Source organism: Tursiops truncatus, chromosome 12, assembly GCF_011762595.2.
Source record: "Tursiops truncatus isolate mTurTru1 chromosome 12, mTurTru1.mat.Y, whole genome shotgun sequence".
Classification (NCBI taxonomy): Eukaryota; Metazoa; Chordata; class Mammalia; order Artiodactyla; family Delphinidae; genus Tursiops; species Tursiops truncatus.
In genome coordinates, this window is record NC_047045.1 from 41,394,496 (window position 1) to 41,419,093 (window position 24,598).

A 24,598-nucleotide genomic window follows, 5' to 3' on the forward strand; every position below is an offset into this window, starting at 1 on the left:
CCCTGGTCCCTCTGCACCTGTGTATGGCAGAGCTGGTGTGAGACCAAGAGACAGTCCTTCCCAGCCGCCGGGATCATCAAGAGTTTTGGCCGGAACTTTGAGCACACACCGAAATAGTGAGGAGCCAGGTGAAAAGCACAGATGATGGTGCTGAAACGGATTAATAAGGAACTTAGTGATTTGGCCCGTGACCCTCCAGCACAGTGTTTTGCAGGTCCAGTTGGGGATGATATGTTTCATTGGCAAGCCACAATTATGGGACCTAATGACAGCCCATATCAAGGCAGTGTATTCCTTTTGACAGTTCATTTTCCTACAGACTACCCCTTCAAACCACCTAAGGTTGCATTTACAACAAGAATTTGTCATCCAAATATTAACAGTAATGGCAGCATTTGTCTCGATATTCTAAGATCACAGTGTTCTCCTGCTTTAACTATTTCTAAAGTTCTTTTATCCATTTGTTCACTGCTATGTGATCCAAACCCACGTGACCCTCTAGTGCCAGAGATTGCACGGATCTATGAAACAGAGATAAGTACAACAGAATATCTTGGGAATAGACTCAGAAGTATGCCATGTGATGCTACCTTAAAGTCAGAATAACCTGCATTATAGCTGGAATAAACTTTAAATTACTGTTCCTTTTTTGATTTTCTTACCCGGCTGCTCCCCTATCAGAACTCATCTTCTTTAATTTTATTTTTTGTTTACCTCCCTCCATTCATTCACATGCTCATCTGAGAAGACTTAAGTCCTTCCAGCTTTGGACAATAACTGCTTTTAGAAACTGTAAAGTAGTTACAAGAGAACAGTTGCCCAAGATTCAGAATTTTTTAAAAAATGGAGCATGTGTATTATGTGGCCAGTGTCTTCACTCTAACTTGGTTATGAGACTAAAACCATTCCTCACTGCTCTAACACGCTGAAGAATCATCTGAGGAGGAGGGAGGTGGATGCTGAGTTATCACATCAAAGGAAGCAGCATTATTCTAGCAGCATCCATTCATGTGTAAGCCTTCCACTGTTAGAGATTTGAGGTTACGTGATATACTTTATGCTCGTAACTGACGTGGCTGGAAAATTGGTATTGAATTTATAGCATCAGCAGGACAGAAAATGTGATGTATTTTATGCATGTCAACAAAGGAATGACCTGTTTTACAGAGAATGGAAATTGGAAGTCAAACACCCTTTGTATTCCAAAATAGGGTCTCAAAACATTTTGTAATTTTCATTTAAATTATTAGGAGGCTTGGAGCTATTAGTTAATCTATCTTCCAGTACACTGTTTAATATAGCACTGAATAAATGATGCAAGTTGTCAATGGATGAGTGATCAACTAATAGCTCTGCTAGTAATTGATTTATTTTTCTTCAATAAAGTTGCATAAACCAATGAGTTAGCTGCCTGGATTAATCAGTATGGGAGCAATCTTTTGTAAATGCAAAGCTGTTTTTTGTATATACTGTTGGGATTTGCTTCATTGTTTGACATCAAATGATGATGTAGAGTTCTAGAGAGTGAATATTTTGCCATGTTCAGTTAAAAGTGTGTAGTCTGTTACAGGTTGACACATTGATGGACCTGATTTATGCAGAATTAATAAGCTATTCAGATAGTGTAGCTTTAGTATGCTGCACATGATACTGGCAGCCCGGGGGTTCATAGATGGACTTGGGACCCAGCAGTTTTGAAACGTGTATATGGAGTTTAAGAAATTTATTTTCCAGGTGCAACCCCCATCTAACTAAATTTTTTCTTCACCTTGTACACTTGACAGCTGAAAAAACCATAACATTGGAGTAATAATGGGTCAAAATTTACAAAATAAAGTACTGTTTTGGTGTGGGGAAAAAAATAAAAATAAAAAATTGAGTACTAAATTTTCACTCATGGAGCATATCCATAACTATAAAATTCATTAATTGATGAGAATGTGCTTACATTGGCAATTCCTACATAGACTATTAGCCAGTCCCCTTCACTTTGACCCCGTTATTTGGCTACAACCTCGTATTTTTAGTTTGTTCTGGAGTTGCATGTTTTGTTGTACTTTCCTTCCATATTTATTTCTTCTTTATTTCTACCTCCTCGTTTTTAAGACATCTTTACCAGGTATTTCTTCTCTTACTTGCCCACTTTTATTGCCAAGCCTCATCCCTCTATTAACTCTTAAGCAACAGGTGATTAGACTCTACCAGGAAATAGAGTGATTATTCTAGAAGCCTGTTTTCTAAGATGGCCAAAATTCTAGGGATGGTTATTCTGCATAAAATAAGCCTAAGAAATGAGATGATTTAAAATTAAAGGTTAGCTGGGCACAGGTGGAACACAGAAGAGTCATTGGGTCTGGAAGGTCTATTCAGGCCCACAATCAGACAGACAGATTTTAGGCCCATCTCCTAAGTTTAAACAGTTCAGGTTCGTGTTGGAAGCAGAGAATGTCAACAAGAGTGGTCATGGTGAACAGCGAAGCAACACGTGACCTCTGGTCCAAGGGCAGAGGATGTTTGTTTGTTTGTTGTCCTGTCTCCCCCTACCCCCTCCACTTGGATAATCCTTGATTAGTGTCAGAGCAGAGATATTAGAATCAGTGGGAAGCTCAGACCGATTCTTCTTCCTCCATAAATTAACCCTTCAGTTAAAGAATTTTTTCTATTTGATTTTTTCTTTCACTTTGGTAAAACAAAAATTCACATTCTTTTTGGTATAGAAAATCCAGAACTAGGGAGTTCCCTGGCGGTCCCGTGTTAGGACTCCACACTTTCACTGTCGAGGGCTCGGGTTCATTCCCTGGTGTGGAAGCTAAGATCCCACAAGCTGTGTGGTGCAGCCAAAAAAAAAGAAAGAAAAGAAAATCCAGAGTGAGACAAAATATCTTTTAGAGTAGAGCTTCGATCCTGCTGAGTGAGGATTGCCCATATTTTCTGTAGCTTGTATAACATTATATTGCTTCCCATGTTAATGTTTAGTTGGTAGTTCAGTTTAGCTTTCATTTAAAAATACTGCTGGTGTGACATAGTAGGAAAGGCACATTGTTACAAATAATTCAAAGAAATTAAATTTATTTTGACTCTGAGATATTGGCTGTTAGAGGGCTGTGTTTGTTTTGCCGCAGGTTTAGCTTTTTATTTTATTCTTTGCATAGAAAGTGATAAAAAGTAGCTTACATCATTCTTTAATCACTTACTAATTTGGCACTAAGAGGGAGTGGAATGAAAAATCATTTTTTAGTATAAAAATCTGTAAATTAAAAAATCCCCACTCTGGTTTTAAGTCTAAAATCAGTGTTCATAGGGACATCCTTGGTGGTCCAGTGGTTAAGGCTCCACGCTTCCACTGCAGGGGGCACGGGTTCAATATCTGGTTGGGGAACTAAGATTCTGCATGCTGTACCGTGTGGCCAAACTAAATAAATAAATAAAATCAGCATTCATAGACATAGTTTTAGGACAGTTAAGAAAATGTGAAAATGAGTCACTGTATATCAGCGGTCCCCAACCTTTTTGGCATCTGGGACCAGTTTCATGGAAGACAAGTTTTCCACAGATGGATGGGGGGATGGGGAATGGTTCAGGCAGTAATGCGCGATGGGGAGCAGCAGATGAAGCTTCACTCGCTCGCCTGCCACTCACCTCTTGCTGTGCGGCCCGGTTCCTAACAGGTCGAGGACTGATGCCAGTCCAGGGATTGGGGACCCCTGCTATATATAAATATTGACTGCTTTAAAATCAGCATATAAACAATTTAGACTTGATAATTATGTAATTACTTTTTTTATTTCCTAGAATAGTAAATGTCCGGAGGGAACAAAACCCATGTTAATATTTGCAGGTGATGATTTTGATGTAACAGAAGACTACAGAAGGCTAAAAAGCCTTCTTATTGGTAAGTATTTTAATACATATCTGCAGGATAGCTCAGGTAGGCATTCTAAGAGTTGCCATTGGTCGTGGCAGTTTGCAACTTCACTCTAGATATACAGCTTTTTCTCTTTGATCTCTTTTTCTCCTTTTCATTATTTTGTTTATTCCCCACTAGAAGCAGGAGAGAGTTAAAAGGATGCTATACTCTATAGATCATTATTACTTTTTGATGGTATAGTAACTTTGGTAGCAACCTGTTTAATGCTTGCACCCGTCTCCTGTCATTATTGGCATTATTAAATTAAATTTAGAAAATTGAAAAGTTAAATTTTCGAGATTATTATACATCATCCACTTCCAATTCAAAAACCTCTATTAGTTTTTCTTAGTCTGATATACAAGGCTTTTCACACTATAACCCCGTATAACTTGCTTTCTTAATCTCCACCAATTTCATTCCTCCCTTTTCCATTTTAAAAAAAACAAAAAAAACCTTGTAAGGTTGTTTTAAAGGTGATTGGTTCTTAGTGAACTCTGCTCATTCCTAATGTTTTATCTAATGACTACATTACTTTTTGTGTGTTCACAAGCCACCTTCTTAAAATCCAATATACAATATATAGTTATTGTCTGAGATTGATGTTAAATTTACCAATTTTAAACCACTTTTTCTCTCCTTTTTTGAAAAGCTGACATTATTGTTCTCCATGGTTTCTTAACGGTTACTAATACTTAATATTGTGTGATCACATCTGCCAGCTCTGTTCTTACTCTGGAAGGTAATTTAGTTCATCCCTAGAGATATGAACTCTTCTTATACTTAGTGGCATTTTCTGAAGTTTAAATAATTTATTCTATTTGAGCTTTTCTTGCACCATTCTTACAAGCTTACACCATTCTTACAGGCTTAACTTTTTTGGTTGCCCTTCTTTTGGATTTTTATATACTTTGCCCTAGATGACTTTTGAAAAGTTGGTGGGGGATATATTATAAATTATATACATGCTTTTTACAAATCTGAGCCAACCAAAGAATGTTTGTGGGCAGACACATTGCTTTCGGTTTTCCTTATTGGGATTAGTTATGCTCTTATTGTTAGGAATACAGTTTTCGGGACTTCTCATTTCTCTTGTTCATAATGGCTATTTTTGAAAAACTAAGTATCACTGTTACCTGTTTAATCCTTACTAAAACTCTTGAGTTTGGTAACATTTCATTTTACAGATGGGAAGTTGGAGGCTCAGAGTGGTTAAGAGCCATTAAGTAGGTGAAGCAGAATCAAAACCCAAAGCCTGTGCTTTTCTTCTTCTGCTCTTCATCCTGCCCACGGTGAATAATTCCTTTGCAGAGTCTTTGCTATAGGTTCTTACCTCTGTTTTCCATGAATTAAAAAAAAAAAAGAAAAGGGACTTCCCTGGTGACGCAGTGGTTAAGAATCCGCCTGCCAGTGCAGGGGACACGGGTTTGATCCCTGGTCCGGGAAGATCCCACATGCCACGGAGCAACTAAGCCCGTGCACCACAACTGCTGAGCCTGCGCTCTAGAGCCTGTGAGCCACAACTACTGAGCCTGCGTGCCACAGCTACTGAAATCCATGCACCTAGAGCCCGTGCTCCACAAGAGAAGCCACTGCAATGAGAAGCCTGCATTGCACGTTGCACCGCAACGAAGAGTAGCCCCCACTCACCTCAGCTAGAGAAAGCCCGCACGCAGCAACAAAGACCCAACGTAGCCAAAAAAATAAATTAATTAAAAAAAAATCATACATGGAAGACAGCGACCAACATTTCTTTGAATATTACATAGCCCAAAACATCAAGGGAATTTTTTTTAGCCAAGATTCCTAGTAGTTGTACTGCGTTGGCTCAGATTTCCTGCTTTTTTCCCCTTGTTCTTCTGTATAATTATTATTAGTGAGGGAATTACTTATAATTTGTTATAACAGAGCTTTGTTGCTTCTGTTTAAATGGTTTTGTCTTACTATTTTGTGCTTCCACTAGATGGCAGGAATAACCACATGATGCAGTAATGAGAGGGAGGGAGTGAAAACCAAAAAGGAATTAAGAAAGAAGAAAGACAGGTAGCAGGATGGAGTGACATTGTCTGGCACTAAGCAAAGTTGAGTTTTTAATATAAATAAGAAGTAAGAAAGTTGCAGAGTTCTTGGTTTGTGTTGTGTGTTCAAATGAAATAATGTAGAGCAGTAGGTAAAGAGAATTTTATCAAGGGCTTTTTTCCTGTTTGGAAGTTGTGTTTTTGTTTTCTTTTTGTAATTGGCCAGAAAGAAAAGTTACTTCAGTATTTTCATGCCAGATACCCATTTTGTTCATTCGAATTTTGCTTCTCTTTTGCTTTAAATATTATATAGATTTGTAGTTAATCTTAGCAGGTCCTGCTTTTCTTTACAGAAAACCAGTGCCTGTTTTTTGATTCAGTCCATCCTAATTTTTTTTTTTTTAATTCTGGTTGTGCCGTGTGGCTTGTGGGATCTCAGTTCCCCAAAAAGGACCAGGGATTGAACCCAGGCCACAGTAGTGAAAGTGCCAAATCCTAACCACTAGATCACCATGGAACTCCCAGTCCATCCTACTTTTTATGGTTATTTTTTAGTATGACTACTCCTCGTATATAAAGATGATAATGAATCAAGTAATAGGTTAGTTTTATTAAGTGTCCCTTTAAAGCCTACCTTTAACTTAACTACCTAACTGGGTTTTGTTTTTTTTTTTCTTCATTGCCTTTGTCTATATTAGTGGTCATATCTACATCTGTGGTCATTGTTATAATTTTTTTTTAACCTTTCTCATTTCCTAATTCTTATTCCACTTTAATACATATAATAATGAAAATAACTGCCATAGATTAGGTCAGGTAATTTATTAAATTTAATCCTTTCTACAGCTCTACAGAGATAATTGTATTAGTCTGCTCAGGGTGCCATACAAAAGACCATAGACTGGGTGGCTCATAAGCAACAGAAATGTATTTTCTCACAGTTCTAGAAGTCCAGGTTTCTGGTGAGGACTCTCTTGCTGGCTTCTTGCTTTGTGCTTACAAGGCTTTTCCTTGGGGAGGAAGGGAAGGAGGGAGATAGACAGAGGAAAGAGGGGTTTAAGTTTTCTGGTGTCTCTTCTTATATGGACTCTAATCCTATGGGAGCAGACCCTACCCTTATGACATACCTCATTTAACCTTAAGTACTTCCTTAGAAGCCTTATTTCCAAATATAGTCACACTAGAGGTTAAACAAACATTCAGTTCATTATGGTAATATTATTCCCATGTTGTGGATGAAGAAATTGAGACCAGTTCACTGATGTCCAGAGTGAAGAGTTAGTAAGTGTCAGAATCAGGATCTTATCCATTCTCTGACTCCACATCCCCCAGTCTTTCCCGTCAACACCCTGGTCATCCTCCTGTGCCCTTTCCCAGTGTTTTTACTCATGGACACAGTCACACTAAAGGTGTTATTTTTGCTTGGAATTGATCCGTTGAAAAAATGTCCAAACTGGGGCTTTCTTTCTAATTATAACCAATTTATCTGCTACCCCCTTATTTCTGTTTAACCAGGTTTTTCTCCTTATCCCTATTCTCATAATATCTTCCTTTTTACCTCAACCATCATTCCTGCCCAGTTTAGGGTCAGCCTTTTTGACAGTGCTCTGAGTTTCAACACATTTTAATCCATCACCCCCTTGATGTTTTAGACTCCTCTTGTACTTTAATTGCTCCAGTCCTGGAATCAGCTATTTCTGTAAGGATCCTGGGTTTTTTTTAAGTGAGATTATTTTAGAAATCACATTTTGTGTGCTAGGGAGTATTTCTGGGTTGGTCATTGTTTCTAGGCTTTTTCAGTGGACAGAACTATGAGATTTATTTGTTAAGATAAAATATATCCTGAGTTCATACTGAAACTTCTAACTCAAATTTAGGACAGAAGGATATGTACACGTACATACCTTCTTTCATCCATGACAAAAATCCAGGTTCTCAATGACTCCAACATAATGATGCATTTACTTTATACTGTACTACACATACAACAGTCTCAGAATAAAATACTGTTATTACTACTGGTAGTATGAATATTGAGTGCAACTGAATGGTGTTTGGTTTCTTTTGTGTGTGTGGTTTTTTTTTTTGCAGTTCTGTATGTCTATATATCCTATTAGGAATATGGTCAAATTACTGTGTTTTGAAGTCATTTGAAACAGTGCTTTTCTGTATGATTATGCCTTCAGCCCAATACACAGGTTCATTTCATTTTGTTTTCAATTTTTAGGGATAACTTTATTAAGTTTTTTCATTATAAATTATTTTTTGGGATATGATTTACATACAATCAAGTGCACGTATTTATTTTTAAATTCTTTTTTTAATTCTTTTTTTTAAAGTTTTATTTTTTGGCTGCATTGGGTTTTTGTTGCTGCGCACGGGCTTTCTCTAGTTGCAGCAAGTGGGGCCTACTCTTCGATGCGGTGTGCAGGCGGTGGCTTCTCTTGTTGCGGATCACGGGCTCTAGGCGCGCGGGCTGCAGTAGTTGTGGCATGCGGGCTCTAGCGCACAGGCTCAGTAGTTGTGGCACACAGGCTTAGTTGCTCCGCGGCATGTGGGATCTTCCTGCACCAGGGATCGAACCCTGCATTGGCAGATGGATTCTTAACCATTGCGCCACCAGGGAAGTCCAAATGCACATATTTAAAGTTTTAAAATTTAATGGATTTTGACATATTTATATACCTCTAAAAACACCACTGCAATCAAGATATAGAACCTTTCCACCACCCCCCAGAATTTCCCTGTGCCCTTTGGTAATCCATTATTTTTCTCTATTCTAAGCAAACATTGATCTGCTTTCTGTCATTTTTGCATTTTCCAGAATTTAGGTAAATGGAATCATAGAGTATGTACTTTTCTTGGCCTGACTTCTTTCACTCAGTTTGTTTTGAGATTCATTCATGTTGTTGTATGTATCAATCCTCCATTTCTTTTTATAACCGAGCAGTATTCCATTTATAGCTATTCTGCAGTTTGTTTATACCTTCATCTGTTGATGGACATTTAGATTGATTCCAGCTTTTAATTATTACCAGTAGAACTGCTATGAACATTTATATACAAATTTTTGTGAGGACCTATGTTTTCATTTCCTTTGGGTGAATACCTAGGAATAAAATGGTTGGACCATTTGAATAGCGTATGTTAAACATTTTTTTTTTTTTGCGTGGGCCTCTCACTGTCGTGGCCTCTCTTGTTGCGGAGCACAGGCTCCAGACGCACGGGCTCAATAGTTGTGGCTCATGGGCCCAGCTGCTCCGCGGCATGTGGGATCCTCCCAGACCAGGGCTCGAACCCGTGTCCCCCGCATTGGCAGGCAGATTCTCAACCACTGTGCCACCAGGGAAGCCCTATGTTAAACATTTTTAAGAAACTGCCAAACTGTTTAACATGGTTGCACTATTTTGCATTCCCACTAACTGTAGGGGCTCCATCTCCTTGTCAATACTTGGTAGGCCGTTCTTTTTAATTTTAGTTACTCTAATAGGTGTTGAATACTGACAGTAATATGTTTCCAAAGTCAAATCTACAAAATAAAGGAGTGGTAGTGTTGCAGTTTTAATTTGCATTTTCTGGTGACTTATAAGGTTGAACATCTTTTCATGTGCTTATTGGCCATTTGTATATCTTTGGTAAAGTGTGTGTTCAGATCTTTGCCTGATTTTTTTATTTGGTTATTTGTCTTTTTATCGGGTACTAATGTGGAAGAGTGTGTGTGTGTGTGTGTGTGTGTGTGTGTGTGTGAGTGAGTGAGAGAGAGAGAGAAGTCTTTTGTCTGTCTGACATATATCTTTGAATATTCTCTCCTGGACTGTGGCTTGCCTTTTTGTTTTATTGATTTATGTATTTATTTATTGGCCACACCATGCAGCATGTGGGATCTTAGTTCCCCAACCAGGGATTGAACTCGCTCCCCCTGCAGTGGAAGAACGGAGTCTTTAACCACTGCACCACCAGGGAAGTCCCTTGCCTTTTTGTTTTTAATGATGTCTTTTTTAAAAAAAAAATTTTTATCGAGATATAGCTGATTTATAATATTATGTAAGTTTCAGGTGTACAACATAGTGATTCACAATTTTTTTTTTTTTTTTTTTTTTGCTGTACGTGGGCCTCTCACTGTTGTGGCCTCTCCCGTTGCGGAGCACAGGCTCCGGACGCGCAGGCTCAGCTGCCATGGCTCACGGGCCCAGCCGCTCCGTGGCATGTGGGATCTTCCCAGACCGGGGCGCGAACCTGTGTCCCCTGCATCGGCAGGCAGACTCTCAACCACTGCGCCACCAGGGAAGCCCAATTCACAATTTTTAAAGATTATGCTACACTTACAGTTATTATAAATTGTTGGCTATATTCCCTGTGCTGTACAGTATATCCTTGTAGCTTATTTATTTTATGCATAGTAGTTCGTACCTTTAAGCCCGTGTCCCTCTCTTGCCCCTCGCCTTTCCCTCTCCCTACTGGTAACCACTGGTTCTCTATATCTGTGAGTCAGCTTCCTTTTTGTTATGTGCACTAGTTTGTTGTATTTTTTAGATTCCACATACAAGTGATATCATACATTGTCTTCCTCTAATTTCACTTAGCATGATGCTCTCCAAGTCCATCCATGTTGCTGCAAATGGCAAAATTTCATTCTTTTGATGGCTGAGTGGTATTTCATTGTATGTATGTGTGTGTGCGTGTGTGTGCGTGTGTGTGTATGGACACTTAGGTTGCTTCCATATCTTGGCTATTGTAAATCATGCTGCTGTGAACATTGAGGTAGTACATGTATCCTTTCAAATTAGTGTGTTGTTTTCTTTGGATATGTACCCAGGAGTGGAATTGCTGGATATGATAGTTTTATTTTTAGTTTTTTAGGAACCTCTATATTGTTTTCCTCAGTGCCTGTAGAACTTACATTCCTACAGGGACTCCATTTTCTCTACATCCTCACTAACATTTGTTATTAGTGGTCTTTTTGATGATAGCCATTCTGACTGGTGTAAGGTGATATTTCATTGTGCTTTTGATTAGCATTTTTCTGATGATTAGCAGTGTTGATCATCTTTTCATGTGCCTGTTGGCCATCAGTATGTGTTCTTTGGAAAAATGTCTAGTCAGGTCTTCTGCTTTTAGGTTTAAGTAGGTCCCATTTGTTTATTTTTGCTTGTGTTTCCTTTGCCTTAGGAGACAGGTTCAAAAAAAAATATTGCTACGATTTATGTCAAAGAGTGTTCTGCCTATGTTTTCTTCTAGGAGTTTTGTAGTTTCTGGTCTTACATTTAGATCTTTAATGCATTTTGAGTTTATTTTTATATATTGTGTGAGAAAATGTTCTGATTTCATTCTTTTACGTGTAGCTGTCCAGTTTTCCCAGCACCATTTACCAAAGAGATTTTTCAACATTGTATATGCTTGCTTCCTTTGTCATAGATTAATTGACCTTAAGTATGTGAGTTTATTTCTGGGCTCTCTATTCTGTTCCATTGATCCATGTAACTGTTTTTCTGTCTGTCTGAAGTCAGGGAGCATGATTCCTCCAGCTCTGTTTTTTCTCAAGATTGTTTTGACTATTTGTGTCTTTTGTGTTTCCATACACATTTTAAAATTATTCTAGTTCTATGGCATTGGTATTTTGATAGGGGTTGCATTGAATCTATAGAGTATTATGGTCATTTTAACAATATTAATTCTTTCAATCCATGAACACAGTATATCTTTCCATGTGTTTCTGTTGTCTTCAATTTCTTTCATCCATGTCTTACAGGTTTCCAAGTATAGGTCTTTTAACTCCCTAGGTAGGTTTATTCCTAGGTATTTCTCTGACAGTGTGCTGTTAGTGTATAGAAATGCAACAAATTTCTGTGTATTAATTTTATATCCTGCAACTTTACTGTATTCATTGATGAACTCTAGTAGTTTTTTGGTGGCATATTTAGGATTTTCTGTGTATAGTATCATGTAATCTGCAAACAGTGATGTCTTTTAAAGAGCAGAAATTTTAAATTTTTGTGAAGTGTACTTTATCCAATTTTTTTCTTTAATGGTTGTTCATACAGTGTTTTGTTTAAGAAACCTTTGCTTATCCCAAGATTGCAAAGATTTTTTTCTCTTATAAATATTTTTTTGAAGTCTTATAACTTTAGATCTTACATTTAGGTTTATGATCCATTTTGAGTTAATTTTTGTATATGGTGTGAGGTAAGGGTCAATGTTCTTAAAACTTTCTACCTCATTTCATTCTTTTTTTGTTTTTTTTTTCTTTCTTAAAAGCTTATGGAAAAAGCACATGCCTATAAGGTTTGCATTACAAAAACTGTTTCAGGGGAGACTGGAATGTACATATCTTGTTCCCCAGAATGACTCTGACTTCAATAATGCTGCCACAACCGTGAGTGGGGCTTTATTAACTTGGCCACTGAAGGAGAGTCAGGTTTTGGCAAAACTATGGGAAAGTTCTTCATTAATTAAAATCAATTTTTAGATCAAAATACCTTGAAAACGTACATATTTGGTTTATAAAAGTACCCCCAAGGGATTTTTATTTGTGGTAGTAAGGAAGGGTGGTGTGTACAAGGGTATGCACACTTAACGTCTGCTTTATGTATGTTAGTGATGTGATTTTCTTTTAGTTATTTGTAAGAAGGAAAAAGCAAACTGTAAAAGATGTATATGTCCATGCACATGGAGATAATTCCCATCTTATGAGCTAATGGGAGGAGGGAAGCAAGTGCTGAGTGGCTACAGATTGGGACAGAATGAGATATTTCCTGTTTATGACATCACCTGTCTTAGGGCACCTCTTCCTAAGGAATTAATTTGGATGACCCTTTTATGCCTAACTTTGTCTTAGCTAGATGTTATTCATGTGTTCCCATTTAGCCTCCCCCCAAGTTCAGTCTTTTTATCTGTAAAAATGAGGTGACCAAACTTGTTTGCTGTTTTCCAAACTCTTTTCATTCATGTGCCACCTTCATAACGTTAGCCATGTCTGTGTAGTATCCATAGCATTGTTCACTGGAGATTTTTCTTTAAATTGACTCCTCTTTTTATTTTTTATTTTTATTTATTTTTTTTGCGGTACGTGGGCCTCTCACTGCCGTGGCCTCTCCCGTTGCAGAGCACAGGCTCCGGACGCACAGGCTCACCCAGCCGCTCTGCGGCATGTGGGATCTTCCCGGACCGGGGCACGAACCCGTGTCCCCTGCATTGGCAGGCGGACTCTCAACCACTGCGCCACCAGGGAAGCCCCTGACTCCTCTTTTTAAAAGGAAACCCTATGTCCCTACTCTCAGTGCAAAATGGTGTATGATAACATAAATAATGCATTGTAGATTATATCTGCCTGTGTATCATTTAAAATTATCTCATATGTGCCACTTGGGTATTATTACCACTCTGTGGGAAAACAGTCTACTCATTGATCTTGATGGTTCTTTTCTGGCTTTGACACTAGATAGCTTTTCTTTGCTCATATAATTGAGATACCTTGTTAGAATTTTCTTGTTTGTTGGCGTCTGCCATATGACAAACACTAGTTCAATTTAATAGTCAAAGTTTGAACAGCCATTTTTATAGACTTTTGCCATCTTAACCTGTCTGTCTTAGTTGATTAAAATTGTATACCTTGTTTTACATTTTCTAAAAAATTACTGTTCACAATAAACCTGTTATACTCTGGTGCTGAGCATTGGCTTAGAGGGAGAACTGCAAAACTGAAAAATTACATGGCTCAGTGAATTAAACAGAAATACAGTCATGAGATTAAATGGTAGAGGGGCGGGACCATCAGATTTTTCAGGCATGAGTTTTTGTGCTGCTTTTTAGATGAGATACAGAGAGTTGCGTTTAGAGTGCAGCTGATTTGTAACAATTAATCTTAATTAGTCTTTTAATTAAGATTTTAATTAATCTTTTAATTAATTAAAGTTAATTAATTTTAATTAGTCTTTTAATTAATCTTAATTAATCTTTTAAAATTTTTAATTAATTAATTATTTTAATTAATTTTAATTATTTTTAATTGATCTTTTAATTAATCTTAATTAATCTTTTTTTTTTCCCCAAACAACCTGATGTGTGCTTTTAGATTTCTTCAGAGGCCCCACAGTATCAAATGTCCGTCTGGCTGGTTTAGAGTATGTTCTGCACTTCACTGCACTGAATGGGAAGATTTACTTTCGAAGCTATAAGTAAGTGCATTTCTTAGCATGTTTTTGTTAATCCTCAGGGTTAGCATTTTAGTGTGACTGTTTTATAGAGCTCAGACTTAGAATTGGTGTCTGGCCAAAAGTTTATTTGGAGAGTTTTCAGAATAGCAGTGACAAAGTAGCTCTGTGCTGATCCTCAGGTCTGTCACTCCCCTGCTAACTTCTGCCTCCCAGAAACCCTGCTTTTCCAGGGCCCTGGGGCATCAAACAGTACACTCCCTCTGAGCTTAGAACGCTTATTCAGTCCTAACTTGCCATACTTTTATGCAGTATCTCCCTGTTTTTCTTGACTAAATTTAGAGCGCCAAGCCACAAGTCTTAGCCCAGCCAAAGCAAATCTCAAAGTCCTGAGTCTAAAAAATGGAGTCTGAAAGTAATAAGATTCAGTGGCTAGATTCATTTTACCTTCTTTCTCCAGCCCAGGCCTCTACCCATACCCCCACCACAATATAAATATAAATCCTAACAAGCACATTCTGTTTTCATAAAAACCTTAATGACGTGCTGCAACTGCCTTTTGAGGTAAGCATGACTTGTTTTTTCCCGTATTTAAAATAAAGTGTTAGCGCTGATTGATGGAGCACACACTTTCCTAGAGAATACATTGACTCCCACTAACTGCCTCCCTTGGTACATTGAATTCAGCCTGACATCTGCTTCGCGCTGTGGCGTGGCAGTGCGGCCTGAGCGCCGGCAGCCCAGTGTTGACAGTGTCTTCGTGCAGTGGTGCCGTTTGTGCAACCATTCGTGGACTTCAGCATTTCATCCATGGTTTTAATTTTGTTTTTTTATCATAATGGAATACATGGTTGACCAGCTTGTGTCCAGTGAACATCCAAATGAACTAAGTAATCACCTCTTTTTTGTTAGTAATGTCCATCTTTGTCTCAACTGTATGGAGTCAGAGATGCTCGGTTCTTTTCACCACATGAGTGGTACCACCATTTCTATTTTTCTATTTTTTTCTCATTTAAATAATAACAGGCAAAGGATTTTATAATCATTTTTAACTAGTTGAGATTGAAAGTCCCTATAATCTGTTGTTTTCATTTCCAAACTTGATTTTGGGGCAGCTAAGAATATTATGAAGTAGGTGACTCCTATTTATAGAGCAAGAGATAAAAGATGAAAAATCACTAACATAAAAAAAAATCTTTTTGAAAACTTATGTTAAACAAGGAGACCCTGGGATACAAAGGAGCTAAAAAATAAAGATAAAAGTCTTTGAGAATGAGAAATGAATAATAATAATCTAAAACTCATGGTGAACAATTTCAAAGGAAGTATTCTCTTGTATCAGAACTTGTATTTAGTGAAAAGAAAGATAAATTTGTAAAGAAAGAAAGAAAATACAGAGAAATAAAGCAAAATGGACAGAAAATTAGCAAATCAGTCTTAAGAACAAGGATAAATTGGCAGTGTAACTACACATATTCGTCCATCCACTTACTTTAAGGAGTATGTAATTGCTGGAATCACTGTTAGGTTAGCATGGCATCTGCCATAATGAAAAAAAAAGATTTGAAATTTTTACGAAATTATTTTATTTATTTATGTATTTATGTATTTATTTTTGGCTGCATTGGGACTTAGCTGCGGCACTGAGGGTCTTCTTTGCACCATGCAGGATCTTTCAGTTGCAGCACGCAGGCTTCGCTAGTTTTGCATGGGCTCCAGAGTGCGTGGGCTCTGTAGTTTGTGGCACATGGGCTCTCTAGTTGAGGCCCATGGGCTTAGTAGTTGTGACAGGGCTTAGTTGCCCTGTGGCATGTGGGATCTTAGTTCCCCTGACCAGGGATTGAACCTACGTCCCCTGCATTGGAAGGCAGGTTCTTAACCACCGGACCACCAGGGAAGTCCCAAGATCTGAATTTTTAAGATCAGAAACCCTATTGTAAAATTTTTTTTTTTTTTTTTTTTTGCTGTACGCGGGCCTCTCAGTGTTGTGGCCTCTCCCCTTGCGGAGCACAGGCTCCAGACGCGCAGGCTCAGCTGCCATGGCTCACGGGCCCAGCTGCTCCACGGCATGTGGGATCTTCACGGACCGGGGCACGAACCCGTGTCCCCTGCATCGGCAGGCGGACTCTCAACCACTGCGCCACTAGGGAAGCCCCCCTAATGTAAAATTTTTTTTTTTTTTTTTTCTAGTGTAAAATTTTAATCCCAGCTTTTCATATCTATATCCTGTAATACCTGCTAGCTATTGATTTGAAATAGAAAGTGGACAGTGTGATTGAGAGCAAGCTGCTACTGGGGAAAATCCCTAGATGTGGATTAGCTTAGCCTCCAAGGGCTGTGCTCTGCTTGGGAGAGGAAGGAAGAGGTGGTCCCGGGAATGAGCATCACCTCTGAGCCTAGTGACCTGGCTCTTTGCCAGGCTTTGCCACATGACATGGGCAAGTCACTTCTCAGGGCCCCTGTTTTTCCTTTGCAAAGTGTAGTAATATCATATAGGTAATTCTGAGGTCCCTCTGAGACGGATAATTCTCCTTTATGAGAGGGAGAGGGGTGCAGATAGAGGTGGGAATGTGCCATAGAAGTGTGTCTGACCTACTGTGGCTCCTCAGGCATTCTCACAGGCTGCTCTTGGGTGTCCTGCCCTCTTCCAACCAGCCCTTAGGCAGTTGGTTAAAGGTAGTTAATATTGACGCTTATTAATTTGTGAAGATCAGTAAGGCTTATAAAATGGTTTTGAGCTTCTTGTATGAAAGGAACTCTGAGCATGGAATTACATTAATAGAACCTTTGACCTTTCCTGTTTGGGGGAAATAAATCATAGTGTTACTGGCACCTTCCTGTATATCCTATAATAATTAATTCCTTGGAGAATTTTATTCACTATAGGGCCAGAGCTATTAATATGAAACTGAAGATCTTTAGTAACTGCCACGTATGCCTTTGCCATGGCATTGGGTAGGTTTTATGGGGAGAAATATGCAAAACAGGAAGTATTAGCGTACCTTAAAAAGCAAACACAACGTTCTAGGCAAGGAGTTAAGTAATGAAAACAGAATGTCAACAGAAGAGAGGGATATGGAAGGGAGAAAAATAAGGAAATTGCAATTTAAACAAGAGTGGTAATGCCAGTCTTTCTCAAGAAATAGGCAAGCACAGTCTCCGGACACGCAGGCCCAGCGGCCATGGCTCACAGGCCCAGCCGCTCTGCGGCACGTGGGATCCTTCCGGTCCAGGGCACGAACCTGCGCCCCCTGCATCGGCAGGCGGACTCTCAACCACTGCGCCACCAGGGAAGCCCGAATGTCACTTTTGATTTAGAGCTTATAGGGAAACAAAACAAACAAAGCTTGAGGTTAAGATCTGAAATGGAGATTTACATGGGTGTAAAGGTTCTGGGCAATAGTTCTTAACTTTCTGTGCGAGGGCTTTCTCTAGTTGTGGCAAGCGGGGGCCACTCTTCATCGCGGTGTGCGGGCCTCTCACTCTCGCGGCCTCTCTTGTTGTGGAGCACAGGCTCCAGACGCGCAGGCTCAGTAGTTGTGGCTCACGGGCTTAGTTGCTCCGTGGCATATGGGATCTTCCCAGACCGGGGCTCGAACCCATGTGACCTGCATTAGCAGGCAGATTTTAAACCACTGTGCCACCAGGGAAGCCCAAGGCTGATCTTTTAAAAACATTATTATTTAGTCCTTTTTTTTCCCCTGTATGGAGATCTGGCCACAGTAACAAATTGAGTCTTTTAACTCAAAAAACCTTCAGGTCTTTGAGCAGTTCTTGTTGTATCTCTCACAAAAAAAGAATTTGTGACTCTCCCTTCCTCCCCATTGTATCCTTCATATGCTTTCAAATCCAGAGCTATTTGGACATATGGTATCTAGAAAGTTGTGGTTTTGTTATATTAAGTTCATTCCAATCTATAGAGATCAGTAAATGTCTATGCTATGGACAAAAGTTGATTCTGAATAGGTCTTAGAGAAATAAGAATTTGTTAATCAATCATGTAATATAATGTCTCAAAAACCCAATTAAGATTTTTTTATAATCATGTAAATCTTGCGTAAGATGAAGAAGTCAAATAAAAGGATTCCACTTCACTTCTTAGAACTATATCACCTGCTGTTTCTCAACAGTATTGCATACTCTTATGTTTTATTTTGAAAATAAGTAGACTAAAGAAAATACTTGGTCTTGGGGCTTCCCTGGTGGTTCAGTGGTTAAGAATCCGCCTGCCAATGCAGGGGACACGGGTTCGAGCCCTGGTGCGGGAAGATCCCACATGCCGCAGAGCAACTAAGCCCATGCACCACAGCTACTGAGCCTGCGAGCCACAACTATTGAGCCCACATGCCACAACTACTGAAGCCCATGCACCTAGAGCCTGTGCTCCGAAACAAGAGAAGCCACCGCAACGAGAAGCCACGCAGCGCAACAAAGAGTAGCCCCTGCTCGCTGCAACTAGAGAAAGCCCGCAAGCAGCAACGAAGGCCCAGTGCAGCCAAAAATAAATAAATAAAATAAATAAATTTATTTAAAAAAAATAAAAAGAAAACACTTGGTCTAAATATATAAAGTATTAAGCTTAGCCTTTCCTTTTTTTTTTTAATCTTTTTGGCCATGCTATGTGGTATCTGGGATATTAGTTCCCTGACTAGGGATAAAACCCATTCCCCCTGCATTGGGAGCGCAGAGCCTTAACCACTGGACTGCCAGGGAAGTCTCTAAGCTTAGCCTTTCTAAACATTTTATGATATTTTATGGAACTGTAATCTTCTAGAACAAAAATATTTGTGGGGAGGGCGGCGGGACTTTTATCAAAGTCAAAGCAACATTTCTTTTTTGCTATTTCATAAAGGTTGCTGTTGAAGAAATCTGGCTGCAGAACACCTCGGATTGAATTGGAGGAGATGGGACCCTCATTGGATCTGGTTCTGAGGAGGACACACCTAGCATCAGATGACCTTTATAAGTTATCTATGAAAATGCCCAAAGCCCTCAAGGTACATGGCTTGTAGCTTGGTGCCATGTTTATTTGTATATTCCATTCTTCTTTCCAAAAAAGGATTTGTGGCATATTATATTGAAGAGCATACATAAAGAGGTCAATAAAATAGATAAAATTAGACTCTCAGAGCCAAAGAAAGGAGGAAGAAGCAAATAAGCCAACCATAATTGATAATAAAATTGTAGAAACCAGGCATCAGGTGTTGCTGAGAGCTTCCTAGTAGTCAAGACTGCCAGTTTTCAGCAAAAATGGGGCTCATTTTAGGCATTGTGAAAATGTAATTTCAAGCATAGTATGTGTAACCCATACTTGCATAAAATGTGTTTTGACTTTTGAATGGTTTTAAAAAGCAAGTAGACATGGCATCTCTGGAATGCCAATAAAGATTGAAATGATAGTTATAATCCTTAAGCTAAACACAGGAAATTCTCTCAGTGCATGACAGTGATTAGTCTGTTGTGTTGCTTCTCAAAGTATGGTCTGACAGTTTACCTGAGAATTGTTAGAAATGCTGAATTTGCAGATCCCACCGGAGTCCTACTGAATTAGAATTGGCATTTTAACAAGCTCTGAGTGATCTGTTTATACCTAAGTTGGAGGAGAAAGGGCTGTAGGGCTATAGACTCTATATCATTAAAGGTGTGCTCACTAATGGAGATTGTTGATACGATAGTTGTTGTACACTAGATTTTTACCAGTTCATGGTAGTAGACCCAACTAAATATAATATATTCTTGTTTCATAGCCAAAGAAGAAGAAAAATGTCTCTCATGATACTTTTGGTACAACTTATGGAAGAATTCATATGCAGAAGCAAGACCTAAGCAAACTACAAACCAGGAAAATGAAGGGGTTGAAGAAGCGACCTGCAGAAAGGAAAGCAGAAGACCAGGAGAAAAAATCAAAGAGAATTAAAAAGGATTGATGGAATATAGCCAGTAACTGCATTTTTATTGTAGTCTTCACTTAGACTTATCAAGCATCAGTTATTTCAGAGTTTCTTGTAAGGTTTTATTGTATATTTTTATAACTTGATAATTTACCTAAATTATATATTATATACATTGTGAACAGTAACATACTAGTATTAGGTTGAAAGTTAGGCTCTTACTGGAGACATTACACCCTGGTATGCCGTTTTCTCTCTGTGATGTGACATTTCCCTCTGCCTACCCCATACAAAGTCTCCTATCTCGTTGGGTGGGTGAGTGAGGAGGGATCTCCAGAACAATCATTGGTATTTTAGAGAATTTTGGGTTAAGCTTTAGATAAAGGGAGGAAGTTATGGAAAGTAGCAATGCTCCAAAGTAACTGTATACATGCTCAGTATGAGCTACCTGGAAAGTTGACCCCATCTCCCAGCATATACATATAACCTGACTTTTATTTTTTTACTTTCCTGTTGTTTTACCTGAAATTCTACCAGTTAGAGATTAATTTTGAGATTTTAAGCTCTGTGTCTTAAAACAGATCTCTGAGATGTCCACTACCTGATCATTGACATGCTACCTTACTATTGATTAGTTTAAGAGATTCTGCTAATAAAGGAGCCCTATTCCTCTTCTTTGGGAGAAAGAAAGTTTTGATAAGGGTTGAAGTGAGAAAGGAGAGATTAGATAAGTTAAGACACACGACATTTTAGGGTACTGGGTAGCCGTAGGTAGCTAAAGGTCACATGAAGGCCCTGGGTGTTTGCATACAGAGTAGGAGTAAGCCAAAGCCAAACAGCTTATTTTGAAATTTCTTGAAGACTGGCCCTGTGCCTAGGAAAGTGGGGGAAAGCTTTCTGCTTCCTGCTTCTCGTACTGCAAACTTGCGTTCCCTAAATGTACAATTTAGTTTCCTTGACTGAGTCCCTGGCAAAGAGGCTCCTTTATACAAGCACAAGCCAATTATGCTGTAAAAGTACAAACATACATAAACCATGATGTGTTATGTAAAGTAGAAATGCTGTTGTTTTCATTTCCATGTCAAGGAGCTCCTCCATGTCTATGTGTGCATGCATTTATGTGAGTTTGCTAAAAGCTAGAACCTCAATTTTAGTTTTTTTATCCTTTCCCTTCTCTTTTAAACCCATTCCTTAGCCTTCCTTCTCCCCAGCCCTTTCCTGGCTAATAGTCTCTTAAAAAAGAGGGAGCTGGTATCACTCATTTACACTTGTTACTTGATTATACATTTAACCAAAGACTACACGGTTTTAGATCGGAAGTAGGCATTTGCATTATATGTCTAAATGGGGAGAGAGGGCGAAATTAAAATGATTCATATCCTGCCATCTGCAAGTAGATGGACAATGGACAATAGTTGGGGAGAAGGGGCGTCATGAAAGGGGCATCAGAAATGATGGATGCAGGACTTCTCTGGTGGCGCAATTGTTAAGAACCTGTCTGCCAATGCAGGGGACACGGGTTCGAGCCCTGGTCCAGGAAGATCCCACATGCCGCGGAGAAATTAAGCCCATGCGCCACAACTACTGAGCCTGCTCTCTACAGCGTGTGAGCCACAAGTACTGAAGCCCACGCACCTTGAGCCCGTGCTTCGCAACAAGAGAAGCCACTGTAACGAGAAGCCCACACAGTGCAACGAAGAGTAGCCCCCACTGACCACAGCTAGAGAAAGCCGTACACAGCAACAAAGATCCAACGCAGACAAAAAAAAAAAAAAAAAAAGGAAATGATGGATGCATAGCCCTTACCCAATGTGTGACCCCTGGCTGGTCCAGCTAACAATAATGAAGGTAGGCAGATTCAGGAGGCAGAGCCATGGGTCCTTTTCACCAGCCACTTACAGGAAGGACCCTGCCACACTGTATGGCTGTTAGCATAACTGATGCCATCTTGGGCCTGTCCAGTTCCTCCCGTCCTTCAGCTGACCCTACCTAGGGCTGTACTGTGTAGTAAATCTCTGTTGTCAGGGGCTTTGTAGTTAATAGATGTTGTTTAATGACCATTAGGTCCAGGTGGCCCCTGTGCTGTTAGTCTCCAAACAATAATGAAGAGCTTCGCTGACGTATTCCCGGTGCCCATGAGACTAGTTACCCGTTCATAAATCTGGACTTTGGAATTCACTTCCTGTTTCCAAGCACGTACCCCCATACCCTGGGTTAACTATAAAATTCTCCCAGTGGCAGTTATGGATGCTTCTGGATGTCATCCACCCTATCCCACCCTGTGAGCAAACTGCCTTATAATAAGCTGATCCACTGATTATATGGAGTGGCCTGCCTCATTTTTCGGTTTCAAGATCCTGTCTCAGTTTGGTGGGCGTCTTTCGTTCCCTTTGTATTTTTCCTATTTTTCAGGATGCTAATACTAATACCAAGCTATATATGATTTCATGAAATCTGATTCCTTTTAATAACTTAAATGCTGCTATTTGTTTTCTTGGTATTGAACATAATCCAAAGTAGAGATGTTATTACCCAAATCAATAAAGAAAGAAGGCAAAAAAGAACTTACCCCAAGTTAGTTTTCAATTATCTGATTATCTAGCTGCTTCTGATCTCTCCTTCCTTTCATTTATATTTTTAGCCACTTCTCCTCCCCCCTACCCAAGGGTGAGGCCAGGAAAGGATTCACAGAAGCTTTAAAATGGAAGAAGTTAAAATCACTAAAACCACTGCTAAATTTGACCAAGAAGAGAAGGTTTGTTTTTTAATGGAATTTCAGGTATCGGTACTTTGTCCATTATAAAATTAAGAGCCTGCAAAAATACAGGGTCTTTATCATGTCCTTAATGCACTTTTAATCATAGAAATGGTCAAAACATCCCATAATTGCATGAAAGGCACATATATCCTAGTATATATATACATTATGAAATTATATAGACTATTATTCACATCCCTTTAAATAAACTACTGTAAACAAGAAGATAAATTAGGCTTGCTGGCGTGAGGTTTATGCCAGCTGTGAGAAGAAAGTTAATTTGCTTTTAAATGTATGTTGTTTTCCTCTCATACCAACAACGCGAGTGGTTGAAGTTTAAAATCAGGGAAAATGACACTGAGTTTCCTGTAAGTGGACCATGTTAGGCCATGTTAGAAAGTTTGACTGCCTTGCTTGAACTGGAGCCATTTTGCAATTTTTCCAATTCAAAACCCTTAGGGAAAAAGTTTTAGAACATGGCCAACCATGTTCTAGATAACCAACATGCATTTTAATTTTGTTCTTGTTCTGCTGCGTCCTTTAAACAACTTCCCTCCTCCTTTCCCCAACGCATTCTCACCCCCCACCCCGACCCTTCACATTCTGAGCATCTGAAAATAGGTTCTAAACACAGGGAGAAAGGTCTGGCGCTGGGCAGGCACCTGCTATTTAGTGGGCTTGAGGCCTATATGAAAGAAGGTTAAAAAAAGGGAAATGGCAAAGCCTTTAGAACTCAGCAGTTAAGGCTTTTGCGAAGCAAAGATCAAAGCCCTTGAGCATTTAAGTCTTTTACTGGATTGGGATTGATTCCTCAAGCTCAAAACAGGCTCAGCTAGAAGCAGAGTAGCAGGTGTTGGATCTGTGAGGCATGCCCTCTGGCTAAGCTGGAACCCAGAGCTGCAGAGGTGCTGGTTCTGGATGCCAGATCTGGGGAAAGGACCTGTAACCAGAGTCAGAGTTGAGCTTAAGCAGAGACTGTGTTCAGGGATCTCCTCTGTCCTTCTCAAACACTGCAAGTTAGCTCAGAAAGAGGTTCCTGGAGGGCAGAGCACAACCTGTTTAACGGGTGCATCTGGAATGGACTTGGAAGATTCACACCCATCAACTTGAGAAGTTTATTTTCTCAATCCCTTAGCTAGTTCCCCAGAGTCAGCTGACAAAGCAGATGGCAAGGTGACCTGAGTAGAGATATCACTTTAGATGACAACCTGCAACAGGGCCTCTGGCTTGGCACTCAGAGGCAGCCCTAGGGTTTATGGCACTGTGGGAAAGAGCAGGAGAATTCATTGCTGTCCCCTTAAGCCCCATTTCCATCCATTTGACTCACCACTTAAAGCTAGTCTGTGTCACAAATGTGTCTGAGTTTTATGCCCAGCACCTTCCTTTGCATAGGGAGACCTTGGGGAAGGATTAAACTGAATCTTGAAAAATCAATAAACAATGCTCAAGTGGCTAGGAGCTCCTCAAAAGTGGAATATGTGGGAGAGAGGGACAGCAGGTAGTGCAGTGTTGGGGCCGAAAGTTGTGGCCTTAAAAGAAACTGACAGGGCTTCCCTGGTGGCGCAGTGGTTAAAAGAATCTGCCAATGTAGGGAACACAGGTTTGAGCCCTGGTCCAGGAAGATCCCACATGCTGCGGAGCAACTAAGCCCGTGAACCACAACTACTGAACTTGGGCTCTAGAGGCCGTGAGCCAGAACTACTGAGCCCGTGTGCCACAACTACTGAAGCCCGTGCACCTAGAGCCCATGCTCTGCAACAAGAGAAACCACTGCAATGAGAAGCCCACACACTGCAATGAAGAATATCCCCCACTCGCCACAACAGAAAAAGCCCACGTGCAGCAACGAAGACCCAATGCTGCCAAAAATAAAT

General features: G+C 39.6%; 1 protein-coding gene and 1 pseudogene across 3 annotated transcripts in view; both read left to right on the forward strand.

Annotated features, from left to right (window-relative positions):
- Positions 1 to 21,025, forward strand: part of RPF2 (ribosome production factor 2 homolog) — a 35,667-nt gene extending 14,642 nt beyond the window's left edge. For all 3 annotated transcript variants that reach the window (XM_073789515.1, XM_033867631.2, XM_073789516.1), the window contains exons 7-10: positions 3,793 to 3,892; positions 13,997 to 14,099; positions 18,928 to 19,072; positions 19,823 to 21,025. In XM_073789515.1, the coding sequence (XP_073645616.1) occupies positions 3,793 to 3,892; positions 13,997 to 14,099; positions 18,928 to 19,072; positions 19,823 to 20,002 (528 nt within the window). In that variant the 3' untranslated portion in view covers positions 20,003 to 21,025. The remainder of the gene's footprint in view (positions 1 to 3,792; positions 3,893 to 13,996; positions 14,100 to 18,927; positions 19,073 to 19,822) is intronic.
- Positions 95 to 643, forward strand: LOC141276010 (ubiquitin-conjugating enzyme E2 D3 pseudogene; annotated as a pseudogene).
- Positions 21,026 to 24,598: the final 3,573 nt, after the last annotated feature.